Raw genomic sequence first — 20,318 nt, forward strand, 5'->3', positions numbered from 1 at the left:
ATTATTTTCCTGCTGTAGCAAACGGGCTCAAATTAAGATCCTACATCTGTAGCAATATACCTGTCTTTAATGTACATGGCTATATTAGGAGGACAGGATTCTCTTTAGACCATTGTTTTTTGACCATTTGACATATTTTATTTACTGTTGTTTAGGCTGGTTGAATGAGTTCCCTATGAGAGGCTACTTCGTCTGCAAGAAAACAGGCGGCCGCACCAGTTTCCTCATATGAAATTAAAAGTAAGTTTGTTGTTGAAACTGTGGGACACATTTCTCGGCAACATTCAAATTAGGATAAATGTGTTGATTTGAAGGAAAGACGGGCAGACTCTGGTAAGTCTAGGCTACATATAACTATTATATTAGAAAGTTAGGTCGTTTACAGACATTCAATAGTCAGAGTAGGTTTGATATATGATCACTTATCATGCTGACCAACCTGATGGTCTCTGTTGGAGATGTGAAACATGTCATGCCTAGGCTACATGCTCTGTCCTGCTACTGGTAGGCCTGTAATGTTATGGGAACTGATCTGAACAGGTTTAGGCTGGTCATCTAGGATATGTAGGCTATAGCTGAGGTATAGACCTCCATCTGCATATCACTAACAAACCACTATTATATATTATAACCTAGCCTACTTTACATAATATACATCTCCTACTTGTTGCAAAAATACTTTCTGAATGTATCAATGATTTCCCCTCAGATCAATCATGCCTGTTTTAGCCCTTCTGTCTACATTCTTAGATTGAAAGACAATAAATAGCCTACTTTTAATTAATACAAATAAGTGTGAGACATGGCCTTGTGTTGCTGCACTGTCTATAACTACCTTAACAAACAGTGACTTATTATTATTATTGACAGTTAACATGGAGAAGAGATGTCACAACCAGATGTTCATCTGATTGCATTAAATAGCCTGACTGTTTCGATGTCTGTTAGTAAATGTTTTATTTCTCAAAGAGATAATGAAAAAATTAGAACAATTGACGTTCAATAATTAGTTGTCAATTAGTTGTCACTGTTAACCACAACCAACATGCTGCATCTCTGTTTAGGGGTCAGTGGTCTAAAATGAGTCTCTCTGGGGAGAGAGAGGAGGGGAGCCCTGCCTCTAAAGTACGTCTCTCTGGGGAACATGACACCAAAGCTAAAAGGTGAGATTACAGTTTTGTTTAAGAATTATTATGTACATTTCCAAAACTCCACAATTTTTTCACATTCGTTTTTTCATCAGAACATATTGCTTCTGGGTACCTTCAATATTACTGATCTCAGATTTTTAATTAATAGACTTTAGATGTGTATGAACATGTGCTTTTTTGCAAAACCCTGTGTATCCAATGTTTAGCTGGAATGGGATGTTCGTATCCTGTATATATGACTGTGATATGTGGTTGTCACACTTAGCTATCTTAAGATAAATGCACTTACAGATGCCACATCTTAATTTGACCCAGTTTCTCACAGCAGAAAGATTATCCTGCAACAACAGGAAATGTGAATTATTATGTGGATTATAATTCATTAAAATATTTTGTTAGGGCAAATCAAGTCTTTTAAAAGCTAAAATACACTACAATACGGCAATTGTATTGTAAGTCACTCTGGGCCCGGTTTCCCGATAGCGATGGAATTTAAGGTTACGAGTGTTTTAAGTGTATCTTTCCTACAACGGCTGAAGATGTAACATGCATTTCCCACGCACCACGCAGAGAGAACGGTCACTATGATGACTGAAAACACAACCGTGGGACAAACGAGTGACACATTTCTGGGCAAGGGCGGTCCATTTAAAATTCATTCATTCTTCCCTCACCCTTTGCCCTGCAAGTGTCCACTCATCATACGTCATGATACGTCATCAGAAGTGTCCACTCATCATACGTCATGATACGTCATCAGAAGTGTCCACTCATCATACGTCATGATACGTCATCAGAAGTGTCCACTTAATTTGAGGGCTGAGGGGAGAGGGAGTCTTTTAAGTGTTTGAAACGCTGCCATGGATAGTTTCGAAGTAACATTACCACATGATCAATGACATCCGAAGCTTTGTTTGATCTCATGCTTTTTCGAACCATGTGTTGCAAAATGCGAGAGATCTCACTGATTTCTCCCTGGTGCCGGTGCTTTTTTCGAAGCAAAGTCTTTTTCAAACACTAACCTCCACTGGACACCTTATTTACACATTTAGTTTGATGTCTTCCAGTTTGTAGCCCCTGAATGGGAGCTCAGCAGGTAGGGACGGGGATTGGGATCAGACATCAACATAGGCACAAGATTGAATCCCTGCTATGGTCGAACAATTATTTTCTGTGAAACCGCAATCTTCCCATTGTTGTTTAAATAATGTGTTTTATTTAGTGTAGCCTATAATAATATTATGTCTTTAGTATCCTAAATAATACCACAGATGCATCGTTTTTCAAAACATAGTGAACCTGGAGGCAAAAAGCGAACCCCACATTCTAACTAAATGTTGTTTATTAGCACTCAAATCTATCAATGGCATTTTCGGTTACAATTTGGTGAAAGCCCCAAAGCGTTCAGAAAGCCTCTGTTTCCCATCACTAGTGGACACCCCCATGAGTGTCTTTCAGAACCCCTCCTAAAACCACCTGTTTCGTTTTGGTTGTTGTTAGTGACTCTTTGTTAGTTCCTTCTTCTGTTTGAGAGACAATGTTTTATTTCTTGTTGGGGAACGTAACAATGTTTATGTGATTAAATTAAATCACCTGACTGTTTGGATGTGTCTGTTAGTAAATGTTTTATTTCTAAGAGATCATGAGTAAAAGAGAACAATTTACATTCTAGAATTAGTTGTCACTGTGTTCACCACAACCAACATGCTGCATCTCTGTTTAGGGGTCAATGCTCTAAAATGAGTCTGTCTGGGGAGAGAGAGGAGGGGGTCCCTGCCTCTAAATCAAGTCTCTCTGGGGGACATGACACCAAAGCTAAGAGGTGAGATGACAATTTTATGAATAATGTATTAATTTTATTTACAAAATAAATAGCTATCTTAAGATGAATGCACTTACTGTAAATCACTCTGGATTAGAGTATCTGCTAAATCAGGAGTTCTCAATCCGGGGTCAGTGGAGGTACTGCAGGGGTTCTGCAGCACCCTGACTGGACTCGTTGCAATGGAAGACATTTGATAGAATTTTAATACGACACGACCACTTTACCTACTCTTCATTATTGCCTAATATAATGGAATGCATATGTTTTTAACCAATTCTGATGGTTGTTACAAGCAGAATTTTGACAATATTACCATTATACCAACACACTCTTCACACCCGTTTAACAACTCGAAATAGCTTTGGCATCGTAGGCATCAGGGTCCCTTGTCAATAATGTTGCCTACAACTTTGCATACAATGTTCATTTTCTTCGAACACATATTTCCCCCTAGATGCCTTCAATTGCCCAATTTATAGCCATGGCCAATTTATGATTATTTTTTACCAACGTGATGTTGCGCTCCAAAGGGATAACTTGAAATAACATGATGTAGGTAATTAAATAATCAAAAGAAAAACGTGTTTATTATACACTTAGAAAAGAAGGTTCCTTATAGAACCAAAAATGCTTCTATCACTTCCTTAATATATGGAACCACTAAAAGTTAGATATATTTTTGGGTTCAGTGAAGGAGAATCTCTAGAGTTCTGATCAACGAAAAGTGATTGTTTTGAGGATGTGAACCCAGCAGCCTTCCAGTGGTCAGATCAAGCCCACCCGTTTTTTCCAGCTCCCAGCCCGGGATTCAAACCAGCCACCTTTCTGCCATAGGTCCAACTCCTGCTACAGCTCCAACTCCTTAGCCGCTGGGCGAAAACCTGAGTTACTCTTCAGAAAAAAGCATGAGTTAATATGCCAAAATGAAGACAACATGCAATGCAGACAGTAATGGTATCACTTATACATCATTATTATACAGAAATCATTGCCAAAAGCACAAGACATACGGTTGCATGTAGGTCTATATTATTTATGGGTTGATCATATAGAAATATAAAAATATTATTTTTAACTACTCCAAAGTAATTACATGTGGCGCAGGAACCACTGACTCACTGCATTATTCTATAGTATTATCAAGACACCTGCTGTTAACTCTTAACTGGTTAGGACAGCTCATGAGGTGTCCTAAATATCTGCCGACTAGGTGGGACTAGAGGCTTCATGCATAGCTTTAATTTATACCCATAAGTGTAAAATGTCTTTATTCTCAGCACTTATACGACCAATGTTCTACTCTGAGACACTTTGCGGATATGGGCCCAGATCTCAAAATATTGTTATAAAAAAACGTTGAATGTTTGTTTTACATATAAAAATAAATAAATAAATTTTACTAATGTAAGCCAGTGTAAAGACTGGGTTATGTATGCACTCACTAACTGTAAGTCGCTCTGGATAAGAGCGTCTGCTAAGTGATTAAAATGTAAATGTATTGTGTTGCCCTGCTCATGTCCGCGTTCTGGAACTGTCCGCGTCCCCGTACAGAACTGTCCGCGTCCACGTACGGTTTGGCGCCAAGCATATTGTCCTGTTACGCGCAGAGTGGTCTGAGGTGATGTTGGGAAATAACGACGGAGTTCGTTACAGTGTTGAGACGCCGAAGTTTATTGTTCAATTTGCTTTTTGGTCAGGGACAGTATGAGTGTAGCCAGATCCTTTTCACTCGCTATCCTTGTTTCATCTTGTGGTTCACCGGATTCGTCATCATCCTCGAGGGACAGACGAACGACCTGCTAGCTAGCCAAGCTAGTCGGTACAGCTAGCTAAGCTAGCTACTCTACCAGCAGCATCCTAGTTATCCTAGCTACCACTACATCATCACCGGCTGCCTGCATTTCTTGTGGACCGATGGAGCTCCCGGGTTGTTTCTTCCACCAGTTAAATACTGTGGAGGGCTTCTCCCTCTCTCGTTGACGGATGCTGGCTTCCTAAGCTCCCTCTATCCGGTTCTCATCTCTTCACTAGATGGACGGTAACTTTAGTGTCTAATCCCTCTGTGTCCAAGGACCAAACTTTTGAATATTATTTTCGGGGCGCCTCAAGTGACATTTTTTACAACCTTAATTTCTGATAAAATTTGTTCATTGCATCCGCCATGGAGCCCAGCTTCATAATATTACCTTCTATCCCTGGTTATGAAGTAATCGCGAAACAACAGGCCTTATGTTTGGGCATTTTTCACCCTACCAGCTCCTATTAGTTCTATTGAGCTCTGTGACACCGACTCGCCTTCAGAACGTTCTATTCCCAGCCCATTGTTCTGCGTCACAATGCCAGCTTCACTATTGTTATCAATGAGACCTGCCTGCGTTAACCCTGTAGGTTTACCTCAGGTAACTGATTATTAACAAGGTTACGGCTATTTGGTGAGCGTTAAACCTGTAGGTTTACCTCAGGTAACTTATTATTGACAAGGTTACGGCTACTTGATGAGCGCGCTCACTTTTCACCTGAGTACATGTTGTTGTGAGCCACAGTCGAAGATGAGATGGCTGGCACATAGCCATCAAACATTAAACATTTTCTGGTCAGAAAAAAGTGTACGATCTAAACAAAACGCATGTAACTGTCCTCTTTTTCAAGATTATTATATTACTTCACAGTAATCTGTTAAATGCTTTTTCAGTCGTTCCTCTTGTGTTAGCAGTGTGGAAAGGGACAGTAAAAAGTGTGTGCAGGAGTTTTCCTGTGAGGGGGAGTGGTGGTGTATCCAGGGAGAAAACTAAACTGAGCTTCTGAAATGTCATTCATGGTCTTACGCTGCCATCTATTGGAATTATTTTGCAACTGCAGTAGTACTGAATAAAGTGTATCCTTACTAAAGTAGTAATTATTCAGAATTGCAAAATATGACATTTTCTAGTTCATTTTACCACTTACAACCATAAAATAACAATGTATAACATAACAAACAATGAAACTGAGATAAACAACATACATTTAGTTAATTGTAAAACGTTTTTTTTTAACTATTTATTTAGATGGGTGACCTTATCTGCCAAAGTAATACCACTGTAGATAAAGAAGAGCTCTCCAGTAGGTGTACCAAAACATTAAAAGGCCATTTTCTCAAAAGTGAGGTTACAAGTTTATCACCTTTAAAGCAGAATTACTTTCCCATTGTTCCTCAACTATAGTGTATGATATACCTTTTTCTAGCTGAGTCTCTACTTTTATCCAATGTAAAAACACAATTTCAAATTTTGCTACACTTGTTTCACTGAGGCAGATATATATTATTACTGTGTAAAACCTAGCAGTACTACTTATTTCTCTGAGAGTGAAGCAGAATATATTATTACTGTGTTAAACCTAGCAGTACTACTTATTTCTCTGAGAGTGAGGCAGATATATTATTACTGTGTAAAACCTAGCAGTACTACTTATTTCTCTGAGAGTGAGGCAGATATATATTATTACTGTGTAAAACCTAGCAGTACTCCTTATTTCTCTGAGAGTGAGGCATATACATTATTACTGTGTAAAACCTAGTAGTACTACTTATTTCTCTGAGAGTGAGGCATATATATATATATATAGCATTTTGCAAAAAAAACACATGATTATTTGTCTATTTGAAATGAAACCATCAAGTGATAGATTTTAAACAAATATATGTATGTCATTGAACAACCCCATACCATGATTAGATAGGGAAAAAATACACCAATCTCTTTCATAATTTCTTTAAACAATAAAAGCAAATTGACCAACATTTCTGAAAATGGATATATAGTGTTTTGGAATGAAACTCTTGTTTCCCCATCTGAGCTCAGAGTAGATGAGAGACGTAATGTTTGTCTCTGTTGTGTTGAAGTCCAATCAAGCAGGAGAGACCAGCCTCCCCTGTACCCAGCTGTGTGTCCATGAAGAGTGACCGGTCTATGAAACATCCTATACGGTTTAGAGAGGGAGACTTTTCTACTGAACAAAGGTAAGAAGAACTCTAAATGACTAAATGTAACTCATTGGTCATGATCAGTGAGTTAACCAACGAACTATCATGGTCCAAACACACCAAGACAGTCGTGAAGAGGGCATGACAAAGCCTATTCCCCCTCAGGAGACTGAAAAGATTTGGCATGGGTCCTCAGATCCTCAAAAAATTATACAGCTGCACCATCGAGAGCATCCTGACTGGTTGCATCACCGCCTGGTATGGCAATTGCTCAGCCTCCGCCCGCAAGGCACTACAGAGGGTAGTGCGTACGGCCCAGTACATCACTGGGGCCAAGCTTCCTGCCATCCAGGACCTCTATACCAGGCGGTGTCAGAGGAAGGCCCTCAAAATTGTCAAAGACTCCTGCCACCCTAGTCATAGACTGTTCTCTTTGCTACCGCACGGCAAGCGGTACCGGAGTGCCAATTCTAGGTCCAAAAGACTTCTCAACAGCTTCTACCCCCAAGCCATAAGACTCCTGAACAGCTAATCATGGCTACCCGGACTATTTGCACTGCCCTCCCACCCCATCCTTTTACGCTGCTGCTACTCTGTTAATTATTTATGCATAGTCACTTTAACTCTACACACATGTACATATTACTTCAACTACCTCAACTAGCCAGTGCCCCTGCACATTGACTCTGCACCGGTACCCCCCTGTATATATAGCTTCCCTACTGTTATTTTATTTTACTTCTGCTCTTTTTTTCTCAACACTTTTTTGTTGTTGTTTTATTTTACTTTTTTATAAAAATAAATAAATGCACTGTTGGTTAAGGGCTGTAAGTAAGCATTTCACTGTAATGTATGCACCTGTTGTATTCGGCGCATGTGGCCAATAAAATTTGATTTGATTTGATTTGATTTTTCAAACACTGACCTCCACTGGACACCTTATTTACACATTTAGTTTGATGTCTTCCCGTTTGTAGCCCCTGAAGGGTAGCTCAGCAGGTAGGGACGGGGATTTAGATCAGACATCAACATAGGCACAAGATTGAATCCCTGCTATAGTTGAACAATTATTTTCTGTGAAACTGCACTATTTTCCCATTGTTGTTTAAATAATGTGTTTTATTTAGTGTTGCCTATGATAATATTCTGTCTTTAGTATCCTAAATAATACCACAGATGCATCGTTTTTGAAAACATAGTGAACCTGGAGGCAAAAAGCGAACCCCACATTCTAACTAAATGTTGTTTATTAGCACTCAAATCTATCAATGGCATTTTCGGCACAATTTGGTGAAAGCCCCAGTGTTCAGAAAGCCTCTGTTTCCCACCACTAGTGGACACCCCCATGAGTGTCTTTCAGAACCCCTCCTAAAACCACCTGTATCGTTTTGGTTGTTGTTAGTGACTCTTTGTTAGTTCCTTCTTCTGTTTTATTTCTTGTTGAGGAACGTAACAATGTTCCTGTGATTAAATTAAATCACCCGACTGTTTGGATGTGTCTGTTAGTAAATGTTTTATTTCTAAGAGATCATGAGTAAAAGAGAACAATTGACATTCTAGAATGAGTTGTCACTGTGTTAACCACAACCAACATGCTGCATCTCTGTTTAGGGGTCAGTGGTCTAAAATGAGTCTCTCTGGAGAGAGAGAGGAGGGGGTCCCTGCCTCTAAAATGAGTCTCTCTGGGGAGAGAGAGGAGGGGGGCCCTGCCTCTAAAATGCGTCTCTCTGGGGAACATGACACCAAAGCTAAGAGGTAGGATGACAATTTTATGAAGAATTTATTAATTTTATTTACTAAATAAATAGCTATCTTAAGATGAATGCACTTACTGTAAATCACTCTGGATTAGAGTATCTGCTAAATCCGGAGTTCTCAATCCGGGGTCAGCGGAGGTACTGCAGGGGTTCTGCAGCACCCTGATTTTCACGACACGAACACTTTGCCTACTCTTCATTATTGCCTAATATAATGGAATGCATATTCCTTTAACCAATTCTGATGGTTTTTACAAGCGGAATTTTGACAATATTACCGTTATACCAACACACTCTTCACACCCGTTTAACAACTCTAAATAGCTTTGACATCGTAGGCATCAAGTCCCTTGCCAATAATGTTGCCTACTACGTTGCATACAATGTTCATTTTCATCGAACACATATTTCGCCCTGGATGCCTTCAATTGCCCAATTTATAGCCATGGCCAATTTAGGATTATTTTTTAACAACGTGATGTTGCGCTCCAAAGGGATAACTTGAAATAACATGATGTAGGTAATTAAATAATCAAAAGAAAAGCGTGTTTTTTATACACTTAGAAAAGAAGGTTCCTTATAGAACCAGAAATGCTTCTATCACTTCCTTAATACAGTGGGGGGGGGAAAGTATTTAGTCAGCCACCAATTGTGCAAGTTCTCCCACTTAAAAAGATGAGAGAGGCCTCTAATTTTCATCATAGGTACACGTCAACTATGACGGACAAAATGAAGAAAATAACTCCAGAAAATCACATTGTAGGATTTTTTATGAATTTATTTGCAAATTATCGTGGAAAATAAGTATTTGGTCAATAACAAAAGTTTCTCAATACTTTGTTATATACCCTTTGTTGGCAATGACACAGGTCAAACGTTTTCTGTAAGTCTTCACAAGGTTTTCACAAATTGTTGCTGATATTTTGGCCCATTCCTCCATGCAGATCTCCTCTAGAGCAGTGATGTTTTGGGGCTGTCGCTGGGCAACACAAACTTTCAACTCCCTCCAAAGATTTTCTATGGGGTTGAGATCTGGAGACTGGCTAGGCCACTCCAGGACCTTGAAATGCTTCTTACAAAGCCACTTCTTCGTTGCCCGGGCGGTGTGTTTGGGATCATTGTCATGCTGAAAGACCCAGCCACGTTTCATCTTCAATGCCCTTGCTGATGGAAGGAGGTTTTCACTCAAAATCTCACGATACATGGCCCCATTCATTCTTTCCTTTACACGGATCAGTCGTCCTGGTCCCTTTGCAGAAAAACAGCCCCAAAGCATGATGTTTCCACCCCCATGCTTCACAGTAGTTATGGTGTTCTTTGGATGCAACTCAGCATTCTTTGTCCTCCAAACACGACGAGTTGAGGTTTTACCAAAAAGTTATATTTTGGTTTCATCTGACCATATGACATTCTCCCAATCCTCTTCTGGATCATCCAAATGCACTCTAGCAAACTTCAAACGGGCCTGGACATGTACTGGCTTAACCCTCCCGTTGTCCTAGGGTCAAAATGACCCGCCACTGTGTTGAACCAACTTTATTTAATTTTTATATTTTTGGGATCATTTGTGAGAAGGAGGCAGTGAGACTTTAAAGAAAGTATCACTGCCTCTTTCTCACAAATGATCCAAAAAATATAAAAATGTAATAAAGTTGGTTCAACACAGTGGCGGGTCATTTTGACCCTAGGACAACGGGAGGGTTAAGCAGGGGGACGTCTCGCACTGCAGGATTTGAGTCCCTGGCGGCGTAGTGTGTTACTGATGGTAGGCTTTGTTACTTTGGTCCCAGCTCTCTGCAGGTCATTCACTAGGTCCCCCCGTGTGGTTCTGGGATTTTTGCTCACCGTTCTTGTGATCATTTTGACCCTACGGGGTGAGATCTTGCATGGAGCCCCAGATCGAGGGAGATTATCAGTGGTCTTGTATGTCTTCCATTTCCTAATAATTGCTCCCACAGTTGATTTCTTCAAACCAAGCTGCTTACCTATTGCAGATTCAGTCTTCCCAGCCTGGTGCAGGTCTACAATTTTGTTTCTGGTGTCCTTTGACAGCTCTTTGGTCTTGGCCATAGTGGAGTTTGGAGTGTGACTGTTTGAGGTTTTAGACAGGTGTCTTTTATACTGATAACAAGTTCAAACAGGTGCCATTAATACAGTTAACGAGTGGAGGACAGAGGAGCCTCTTAAAGAAGAAGTTACAGGTCTGTGAGAGCCAGAAATCTTGCTTGTTTGTAGGTGACCAAATACTTATTTCCCACCATAATTTGCAAATAAATTCATAAAAAATCCTACAATGTGATGTTCTGAATTTTTTTCTCTCAATTTGTCTGTCATAGTTGACGTGTACCTATGATGAAAATTACAGGCCTCTTTCATCTTTTTAAGTGGGAGAACTTGCACAATTGGTGGCTGGCTAAATACTTTTTCCCCCACTGTATATATTATAACCTAGCCTACTTTACATAATATAAATCTCCTACTTGTTGCAAAAATACTTTCTGAATGTATCAATGATTTCCCCTCAGATTTATCATGCCCGTTTTAGCCCTTCTGTCTACATTCTCAGATACGTTTAGAAAAGAACAGATTGAAAGAAATAGTCTACTTTTAATAAATACACATTAGCCTGAGAGAGTGGAAGGGTTGAGAGGAATGTGGCCTTGTGTTGCTGCACTGTCTATAACTACCTTAACAAACAGTGACTTATTATTATTATTGACAGTTAACATGGAGAAGAGATGTCACAACCAGATGTTCATCTGATTGCATTAAATAGCCCGACTGTTTCGATATGTCTGTTAGTATATGTTTTATTTCTAAGAGATGATTATTAAATGAGAACAATTGTCAATCAAGAATGAGTTGTCACTGTGTTCACCACAACCAACATGCTGCATCTCTGTTTAGGGGTCAGTGGTCTAAAATGAGTCTCTCTGGGGAGAGAGAGGAGGGGGGCCCTGCCTCTAAAATGAGTCTCTCTGGGGAGAGAGAGGAGAGGGGCCCTGCCTCCAAAATGAGTCTCTCTGGGGAACATGACACCAAAACTAAGAGGTGAGATTACAGTTTTGTTTAAGAATTATTAATTACATTTCCAAAACTATATGTCCACAATTTTTTCACATTAGTTTTTTCATCAGAAATTATTGCTTGTGGGTACCTTCAATATTACGGTTTGAACACACCGACTGCGTCATTGCGCAAAATAGTATGCAGCATCATCTAAATATGTGTGCAGCAAAAGTTAAACATTCACCTTCTGCTACCATTTCTGTCAACCTGTTTACGCATTCAGTTTGACGCATACGTTTGATTAATCCAATTTATGCACCACACAGAACGCACTGCAACTGCCTCTGCAACACAATGCTGCAAGGCAAAAGCAGCGTTCAATTGGAAATGAATGTACTTCTGGTGTACCAAAATGCAATAACGCAGTTAGTGTGTTCAAAGCGTTACTGATCTCAGAATTGTAATTCATAGATTTTAGATTTCTAAGAGATCATGAATAAAAGAGAACAATGGACATTCAAGAATGAGTTGTCACTGTGTTCACCACAACCAACATGCTGCATCTCTGTTTAGGGGTCAGTGGTCTAAAATGAGTCTCTCTGGGGAGAGAGAGGAGGGGGGCCCTGCCTCTAAAATGAGTCTCTCTGGGGGACATGACACCAAAACTAAGAGGTGAGCTGACAATATTGTTTAAGAATTTATATTCCAAAACGCTATACACAAAGAAAATTCACATTTGTGTTTTTTTCATCAGAAATGATTGCTTATTGGTTGGTACCTTCAATATTTCTGTTCTAGATTTGAGATGTGTATGAAAATTTGATTTTTTTTCAAAACGCTATATATACAATGTTTAGCTGGAATGGGATGTTCGTATCCTGTATATTTGACTGTGATATTTGGTTGTCTCACTTAGCTATCTTAAGATAAATGCACTTACAGACGCCATATCTTAATTTGACCCAGTTTCTCACAGCAGAAATAGAAAGATTATCCTGCAGCAACAGGAAATGTGAATTATTATGTGGATTATAATTCATTAAAATATTTTGTTAGGGCAAATCAAGTTTTTTAAAAGCTAAATTACACTACAATACGGCAACTGTATTGTAAATCACGCTGGGCCCGTTTTCCCGATAGCGATGGAATTTAGGCTTACCAGTGTTTTAAGATGCATATTTCCTACAACGGCTGAAGATGTAGCATGTATTTCCCACGCACCACGCAGAGAGAACGGTCGCTATGATGACTGAAAACACAACCGTGGGACAAACGAGTGACACATTTCTGGGCAAGGGCGGTCCATTTAAAATTAATTCATTCTTCCCTCGCCCTTTGCCCTGCAAGTGTCCACTCATCATACGTCATGATACGTCATCAGAAGTGTCAACTCATCATACGTCATGATACGTCATCAGAAGTGTCCACTTAATTTGAGGGCTGAGGGGAGAGGGAGTCTTTTAAGTGTTTGAAACGCTGCCATGGAGAGTTTTTGAAGTAACATTACCACATGATCAATGACGTCCGAAGCTTCGTTTAATCTCGTGCTTTTTCAAACCATGTGTTGCAAAATGTGAGAGATCTCACTGATTTCTCCCTGGTGCAGGTGCTTTTTTCAAAGCAAAGTCTTTTCCAAACACTGACCTCTACTGGACACCTTATTTACACATTTAGTTTGATGTCTTCCAGTTTGTAGCCCCTGAATGGTAACTCAGCAGGTAGAGACGGGGATTGGGATCAGACATCAACATAGGCACAAGATTGAATCCCTGCTATGTAGCTCAGCTGGTAGAGCACGGCGCTTGTAACGCCAAGGTAGTGGGTTCGATCCCCGGGACCACCCATACACAAAAAATGTATGCACGCATGACTGTAAGTCGCTTTGGATAAAAGCGTCTGCTAAATGGCATATTTTGAACAATTATTTTTTGTTGAACCACACAATCTTCCCATTGTTGTTTAAATAATGTGTTTTATTTAGTGTAGCCTATGATAATATTCTGTATTTAGTATCCTAAATAATACCACATATGCATCGTTTTTGAAAACATAGTGAACCTGGAGGCAAAAAGCGAACCCCACATTCTAACTAAATGTTGTTTATTAGCACTCAAATCTATCAATGGTATTTTCGGCACAATTTGGTGAAAGCCCCAAAGCGCTCAGAAAGCCTATGTTTCCCATCACCAGTGAACACCCCCATGAGTGTCTTTCAGAACCCCTCCTAAAACCACCTGTTTCGTTTTGGTTGTTGTTAGTGACTCTTTGTTAGTTCCTTCTTCTGTTTGAGAGACAATGTTTTATTTCTTGTTGAGGAACGTAACAATGTTCATGTGATTAAATTAAATCACCCGACTGTTTGGATGTGTCTGTTAGTAAATGTTTTATTTCTAAGAGATCATGAGTAAAAGAGAACAATTGACATTCTAGAATTAGTTGTCACTGTGTTCACCACAACCAACATGCTGCATCTCTGTTTAGGGGTCAGTGGTCTAAAATGAGTCTCTCTGGAGAGAGAGAGGAGGGGGGCCCTGCCTCTAAAATGAGTCTCTCTGGGGAGAGAGAGGAGGGGGGCCCTGCCTCTAAAATGAGTCTCTCTGGGGGACATGACACCAAAGCTAAGAGGTGAGATGACAATTTTGTTTAAGAATTCTTACGTTTATTTCCAAAACGCTATATCCACAATTTTTTTCAGCAGAATTCATCTTACATACATTTACGTCATTTAGCAGACGCTCTTATCCAGAGTGACTTACAAGAGCAATTAGGGTTAAGTGCCTTGCTCAAGGGCACATCGACAGATTTTTCACCTAGTTGGCTCGGGGATTAGAACCAGCGACCTTTCGGTTACTGGCAAAACACAATTTTGTTTAAGAATTCTTACATTTATTTCCAAAACGCTATATCCACAAATGTTTGCAGCAGCAATGATTGCCTTGGGTACCTTCAATATTACTGGGTACCTTCAATATTACTGTTCTCAGATTTTTTATTAATGGATTTGAGATGTGTATAAAAATATATATTTTTTTGGCTAAATGCTATATATCCATTGTTTAGCTGGAATGGAATGTTCGTATCCTGTATATTTGACTGTGATATGTGGTTGTCTCACCTAGATATCTTAAGATGAATGCACTTACAGATGCCATATCTTAATTTGACCCAGTTTCTCACAGCAGGAAAATAATCCTGCAGCAATAGGAAATGTAAATTATTATGTGCATTATAATTCATGAACATTTTTTGTAGTGGTCGGTAAATTTTTCATTAGGGCAAATCAAGTTTGACATTTTTAAAGTGGAAATTACAAACTCTAGAAGCCTTTTTAAAGCTTGAATACACTACAATATGGCAACTGTATTGTATGTCACTCTGGGCCCGGTTTCCCGATAGCGATGGAATTTAGGCTTACCAGTGTTTTAAGATGCATCTTTCCTACAACGGTTGAAGATGTAACATGTATTTCCCACGCACCACGCAGAGAGAACGGCTGAAGATGTAACATGTATTTCCCACGCACCACGCAGAGGGAACGGTCGCCAAGTGCATTGTTGGAGCATGTCGTTATTTAGAGGATCGAAAGAAAGGGAGCGCTGCTCTCGGATCAGTTTTCTCCATTCAAATCTTTCCTTAACATTATAATTAGTTCACAATACTGATGACGGATCAGCTCCTAGAGAGATATTACCACCTAAGGCTGCAAATATTGAGGCGGCTTATTCTAAATCACAGATTTGGCACATCATTGGACACATGTTAGGCTACACATCATGAAATATATTGAGACAAATTACAGACCGTAGTCTACAAGTAGCAAAAAACTCAATATATTGAACATGAAATGTATTTCAATTTGATTGAAATAGGACTATAGCCTACTGTTTATATTTTAATGCAGTCATCTCGATTTTCATTTGAAGCATCATTTTATACATCGCTTGTTTGCATCAATTGCAAAGACATTTGCAACTTTGTATTTGTAGTCAACTTTGTTCTGAATTTATCGGCGGTCACAGAGAGACGGATTAACCATGTGATTCTATGTTTAGCGGAGATCTTCTGTGTATATAGTGACGCGGGAGGGCAAAAAAGCATCTAACGTCGCACTCAGCTGTTCTACAAGTGGTCTGAGGCAGGTGTTAGAATATGAGCGTTTTCAAGTGCAACGTTAATAACGATGGTTTTGGGAAACCGCTCAGAGATTTAACAATGCTCCTATGAAGGTTCTAACGATTAATTTAGCCTTAAGATGCTTTTGGGATACCAGGCCCTGGACAAAAACATCTGCTAAAGTCAAAGGTAAATGTTTTACATACAGATCTCATATTACTGGATTTTATTTTATTTTAATTTTTTTATATTGATGTTACAAATGTATCATGTGTACAGTTCTTTATAAACAATTTAGTTATTTGTTATATTTGACTGTTTAAAACCTAGCAGTACTACTTATTTATCTGAGAGTGAGGCAGATGTACATTCAATAATTAGTTGTCACTGTGTTAACCACAACCAACATGCTGTACATCTGTTTTTATTTTGTAAATTTTTATTTCACCTTTATTTAACCAGGTAAGCCAGTTGAGAACAAGTTCTCATTTACAACTGCGACCTGGCCAAGATAAAGTTTAGGGGTCAGTGGTCTAAAATGAGTCTGTCTGGGGAGAGAGAGGAGGGGGTCCCTGCCAACATGCTGTATCTCTGTTTAGGGGTCAGTGGTCTAAAATGAGTCTGTCTGGGGAGAGAGAGGACCAATTTTCTACTCTGAGACGCTTTTTGGATATGGGCCCAGATCTCAAAATATTGTTATAAAAAAACGTAATGTTTGTTTTACATTTTTTAAAGAAAAATGAATATTACTAATGTACCCGACTGTAAAGACTTGGTTTAGTTTATTATGTTGCTCTGCTCATGTCCGCGTTCTGGAACTGTCCGCGTCCCCGTACAGAACTGTCCGCGTCCACGTACGGTTTGGCGCCAAGCATATTGTCCAGTTACGCGCAGAGTGGTCTGAGGTGATCTTGGGGAACAATGACGGAGTTCGTTACAGTGTTGAGACACCGAAGTTTATTGTTCAATTTGCTTTTTTTGCGTAATGGTCAGTGACAGTATGAGTGTAGCCAGATCCTTTTCACTCGCTATCCTTGTTTCATCTTGTGGTTCACCGGATTTGTCATCATCCTCGAGGGACAGACGAACGACCTGCTAGCTAGCCAAGCTAGTCGGTACAGCTAGCTAAGCTAGCTACTCTACCAGCAGCATCCTAGTTATCCTAGCTACCACTACATCATCACCGGCTGCCTGCATTTCTTGTGGACCGATGGAGCTCCCTGGTTGTTTCTTCCACCTGTTAAATACCGTGGAGGGCTTCTCCCTCTCTCGTTGACGGATGCTGGCTTCCTACCCTCCCTCTGTCCGGTTCTCCTCTCTTCACTAGATGGATGGTAACTTTAGTGTTTAACAACTCTGTGTCCAAGGACTGAACTTTTGAATATTATTTTCGGGGCGCCTCAAGTGACATTTTTTACAACATTTATTTCTGATAAAATTAGTTCATTGCATCCGCCATGGAGCCCAGTTTCATAATATTACCTTCTGTCCCTGGTTATGAAGTAATTGCGAAAAAACAGGCCTTATGTTTGGGCATTTTTCACCCTACCAGCTCCTATTAGTTCTATTGAGCTCCGTGGCACCGACTCGCCTTCAGAACGTTCTATTCCCAGCCCATTGTTCTGCGTCACAATGCCAGCTTCACTATTGTTATCAATGAGACCTGCCTGCGTTAACCCTGTAGGTTTACCTCAGGTAACTTATTATTAACAAGGTTACGGCTACTTGGTGAGCGTTAACCCTGTAGGTTTACCTCAGGTAACTTATTATTAACAAGGTTACGGCTACTTGGTGAGCGTTAACCCTGTAGGTTTACCTCAGGTAACTTATTATTAACAAGGTTACGGCTACTTGGTGAGCGTTAACCCTGTAGGTTTACCTCAGGTAACTTATTAATAACAAGGTTACGGCTACTTGGTGAGCACTAACCCTGTAGGTTTACCTCAGGTAACTTATTATTAACAAGGTTACGGCTACTTGGTGAGCGTTAACCCTGTAGGTTTACCTCAGGTAACTTATTATTAACAAGGTTACTGCTACTTGGTGAGCGTTAACCCTGTAGGTTTACCTCAGGTGACTTATTATTAACAAGGTTACGGCTACTTGGTGAGCGTTAACCCTGTAGATTTACCTCAGGTAATTTATTATTAACAAGGTTATGGCTACTTGGTGAGCACAAACACTGTTCACCTGAGTACATATTGTGGTCATTGCTAGTAGTGCAAGTGATGGAAGGCGGATTGCCATCAAATGTTAAACATTTTCTGGTCATGGTTAACTATATTTGTTTTAAGAAAAAAGTGTACAATCTAAACAAAACGCATGTCCCTGTCCTCTTTTTCAAGAAGTGGCAGATTTAAACAGCCAGAAGACATTTTTTAATTAAGAAATAACAATTTTTCTGATGACTTGTTGTTTCTAAATGGCTGCTGGGTAATTTGATATGCATCGAATTCTTCGTTCGTAGGCATCAAATTGAGCGAATGCTGCGCAGGTTCACTGTGTTGCAAACCAAATGGGTATAATGGGGTGATTGTTGTCTAATCGGGTGGTCTAGCTAATGGATTTGTAGATCTGACGCAGTTGCTACCTCAGATTATGAGCCTAGCAAGTGTCATATAGCTCAGTTGGTACAGCATGGCGCTTGCAACGCCAGGGTTGTGGGTTCGTTTCCCATGGGGGGCCAGTATGAAAATGTATGCACTCACTAACTGTAATTCGCTCTGGATAAGAGCGTCTGCTAAATATGTAAAATGTAAATGTAAAAAATGTAATGAATGAGTTATGTAGTACCCACAGATGGCCAAAGGGAGGCGCAAGAGTGCTATAAACCCATACAATTTTTTGCCATATAAACCCTAAACCTAACAATCAATCAAATGTATTCATAAAGCCCTTTTTACTCCAGCAGATGTCACAAAGTGCTATACAGAAACTCTTACCCTACTTATAACCTATTTTATTCGTAACCCTAACCCCTAATTCTAGGGTAGGGTAGCCTAGAACACTTTTAGAAACTATTTTAGTAATAGTATTATCTTAGTAAATACAATTATAGTATTAACTAGCGTTTTGATTATTTTGTTGTTATTTTATTATATGTATAATTGCAAGACAGAACACTTGATAAATAAGACACATTTGTTTTATTTTTCAAATGTGGTTTGAATTGGGTGACCTAGTAACCTCTGTGTGAAGGTCCAGCAATTGGCGTGGGGCAGGTTTGAGACTGATCTAATACACTTTATTTCTCAGCTGCCTCACCAATGTCTGTACGTGAATTAATAACTTTTAATAGCTAAATATTTCCAATAGATGGAAGCATAAGACCACGAAGCATCAGTTATAGGCTACAAGCAGCAATATGATTAACATAAAATAGCATGCAACCAAATTCTAAATGTCCCATGATTTTCTAAAATGGTCACTCATTACTTTAGCTAGCTATATATCTCGTATTAGGCCTGTGATGCTTTTGGAAGAGCAATTAAATTGTGACTATAGCAGGTGTTGAACCCCTGGTAAATAATCACTAGTCAGATGCTCCAACCTCAACTCTAATATACATGCATTTTTAAATATCTAATATATCGATTAAACAACCTCGGAATAGAAAAGACAAGACTGCGTCTTCCAGCCCACCAATAAATTACATCATGCAACCCTCCCGGTTAGCAAATGTACCTTTTTCAGTCGTTCCCCTTGCATTAGCAGTGTGGAAAGGGACAGTAAAAAGCGTGTGCATGAGTTTTCCTGTGAGGGGGAGTGGTGGTGTATCCAGGGAGAAAACTAAACTAACCTTCTGAAATGTCATTTGTGGTCTTATGCTACCATCTATTGGAATTATTTAGTAACTGCAGTAGTATTGAATAAAGTATATCCTTACTAAAGTAGTAATTACTCAGAATTGCAAAATATGACATTTTCTAGTTAATTTTACCACTTACAACCATAAAATAACAATTTATAGCATAACAAACAATGAAACTGACATAAACCAAACACCATACATTTAGTTAATTAACTATATAGCTAGATATATTATACAGTGGGGAGAACAAGTATTTGATACACTGCCGATTTTGCAGGTTTTCCTACTTACAAAGCATGTAGAGGTCTGTAATTTTTATCATAGGTATCCAGAAAATCACATTGTATGATTTTAAAGTAATTAATTTGCATTTTATTGCATGTCATAAGTATTTGATACATCAGAAAAGCAGAACTTAATATTTGGTACAGAAACCTTTGTTTGCAATTACAGAGATCATACGTTTCCTGTAGGTCTTGACCAGGTTTGCACACACTGCAGCAGGAATTTTGGCCCATTCCTCCATACAGACCTTCTAAAGATCCTTCAGGTTTTGGGGCTGTCGCTGGGCAATATGGACTTTCAGCTCCCTCCAAAGATTTTCTATTGGGTTCAGGTCTCAGAGTTGAAGTGTACCTATGATAAAAATGACAGACCTCTACATGCTTTGTAAGTAGGAAAACATGCA

General features: G+C 39.4%; 1 protein-coding gene across 3 annotated transcripts in view; it reads left to right on the plus strand.

Moving 5' to 3' along the window:
- Positions 1-20,318, plus strand: part of LOC311141170 (NACHT, LRR and PYD domains-containing protein 3-like) — a 168,428-nt gene that overhangs the window by 135,937 nt on the left and 12,173 nt on the right. For 2 of the 3 annotated variants that reach the window (XM_084176423.1, XM_084176424.1), the window contains exon 1: positions 14,184-14,331. The exons of the other annotated variant lie outside the window; for it this stretch is intronic. In XM_084176423.1, the coding sequence (XP_084032549.1) occupies positions 14,204-14,331 (128 nt within the window). In that variant the 5' untranslated portion in view covers positions 14,184-14,203. Of the gene's footprint in view, positions 1-14,183; positions 14,332-20,318 lie in introns of those variants that run through there. 3 annotated transcript variants of the gene reach the window in all.

This window comes from Coregonus lavaretus, assembly GCF_964263955.1.
Source record: "Coregonus lavaretus genome assembly, chromosome: 2".
NCBI classification, from domain to species: Eukaryota; Metazoa; Chordata; class Actinopteri; order Salmoniformes; family Salmonidae; genus Coregonus; species Coregonus lavaretus.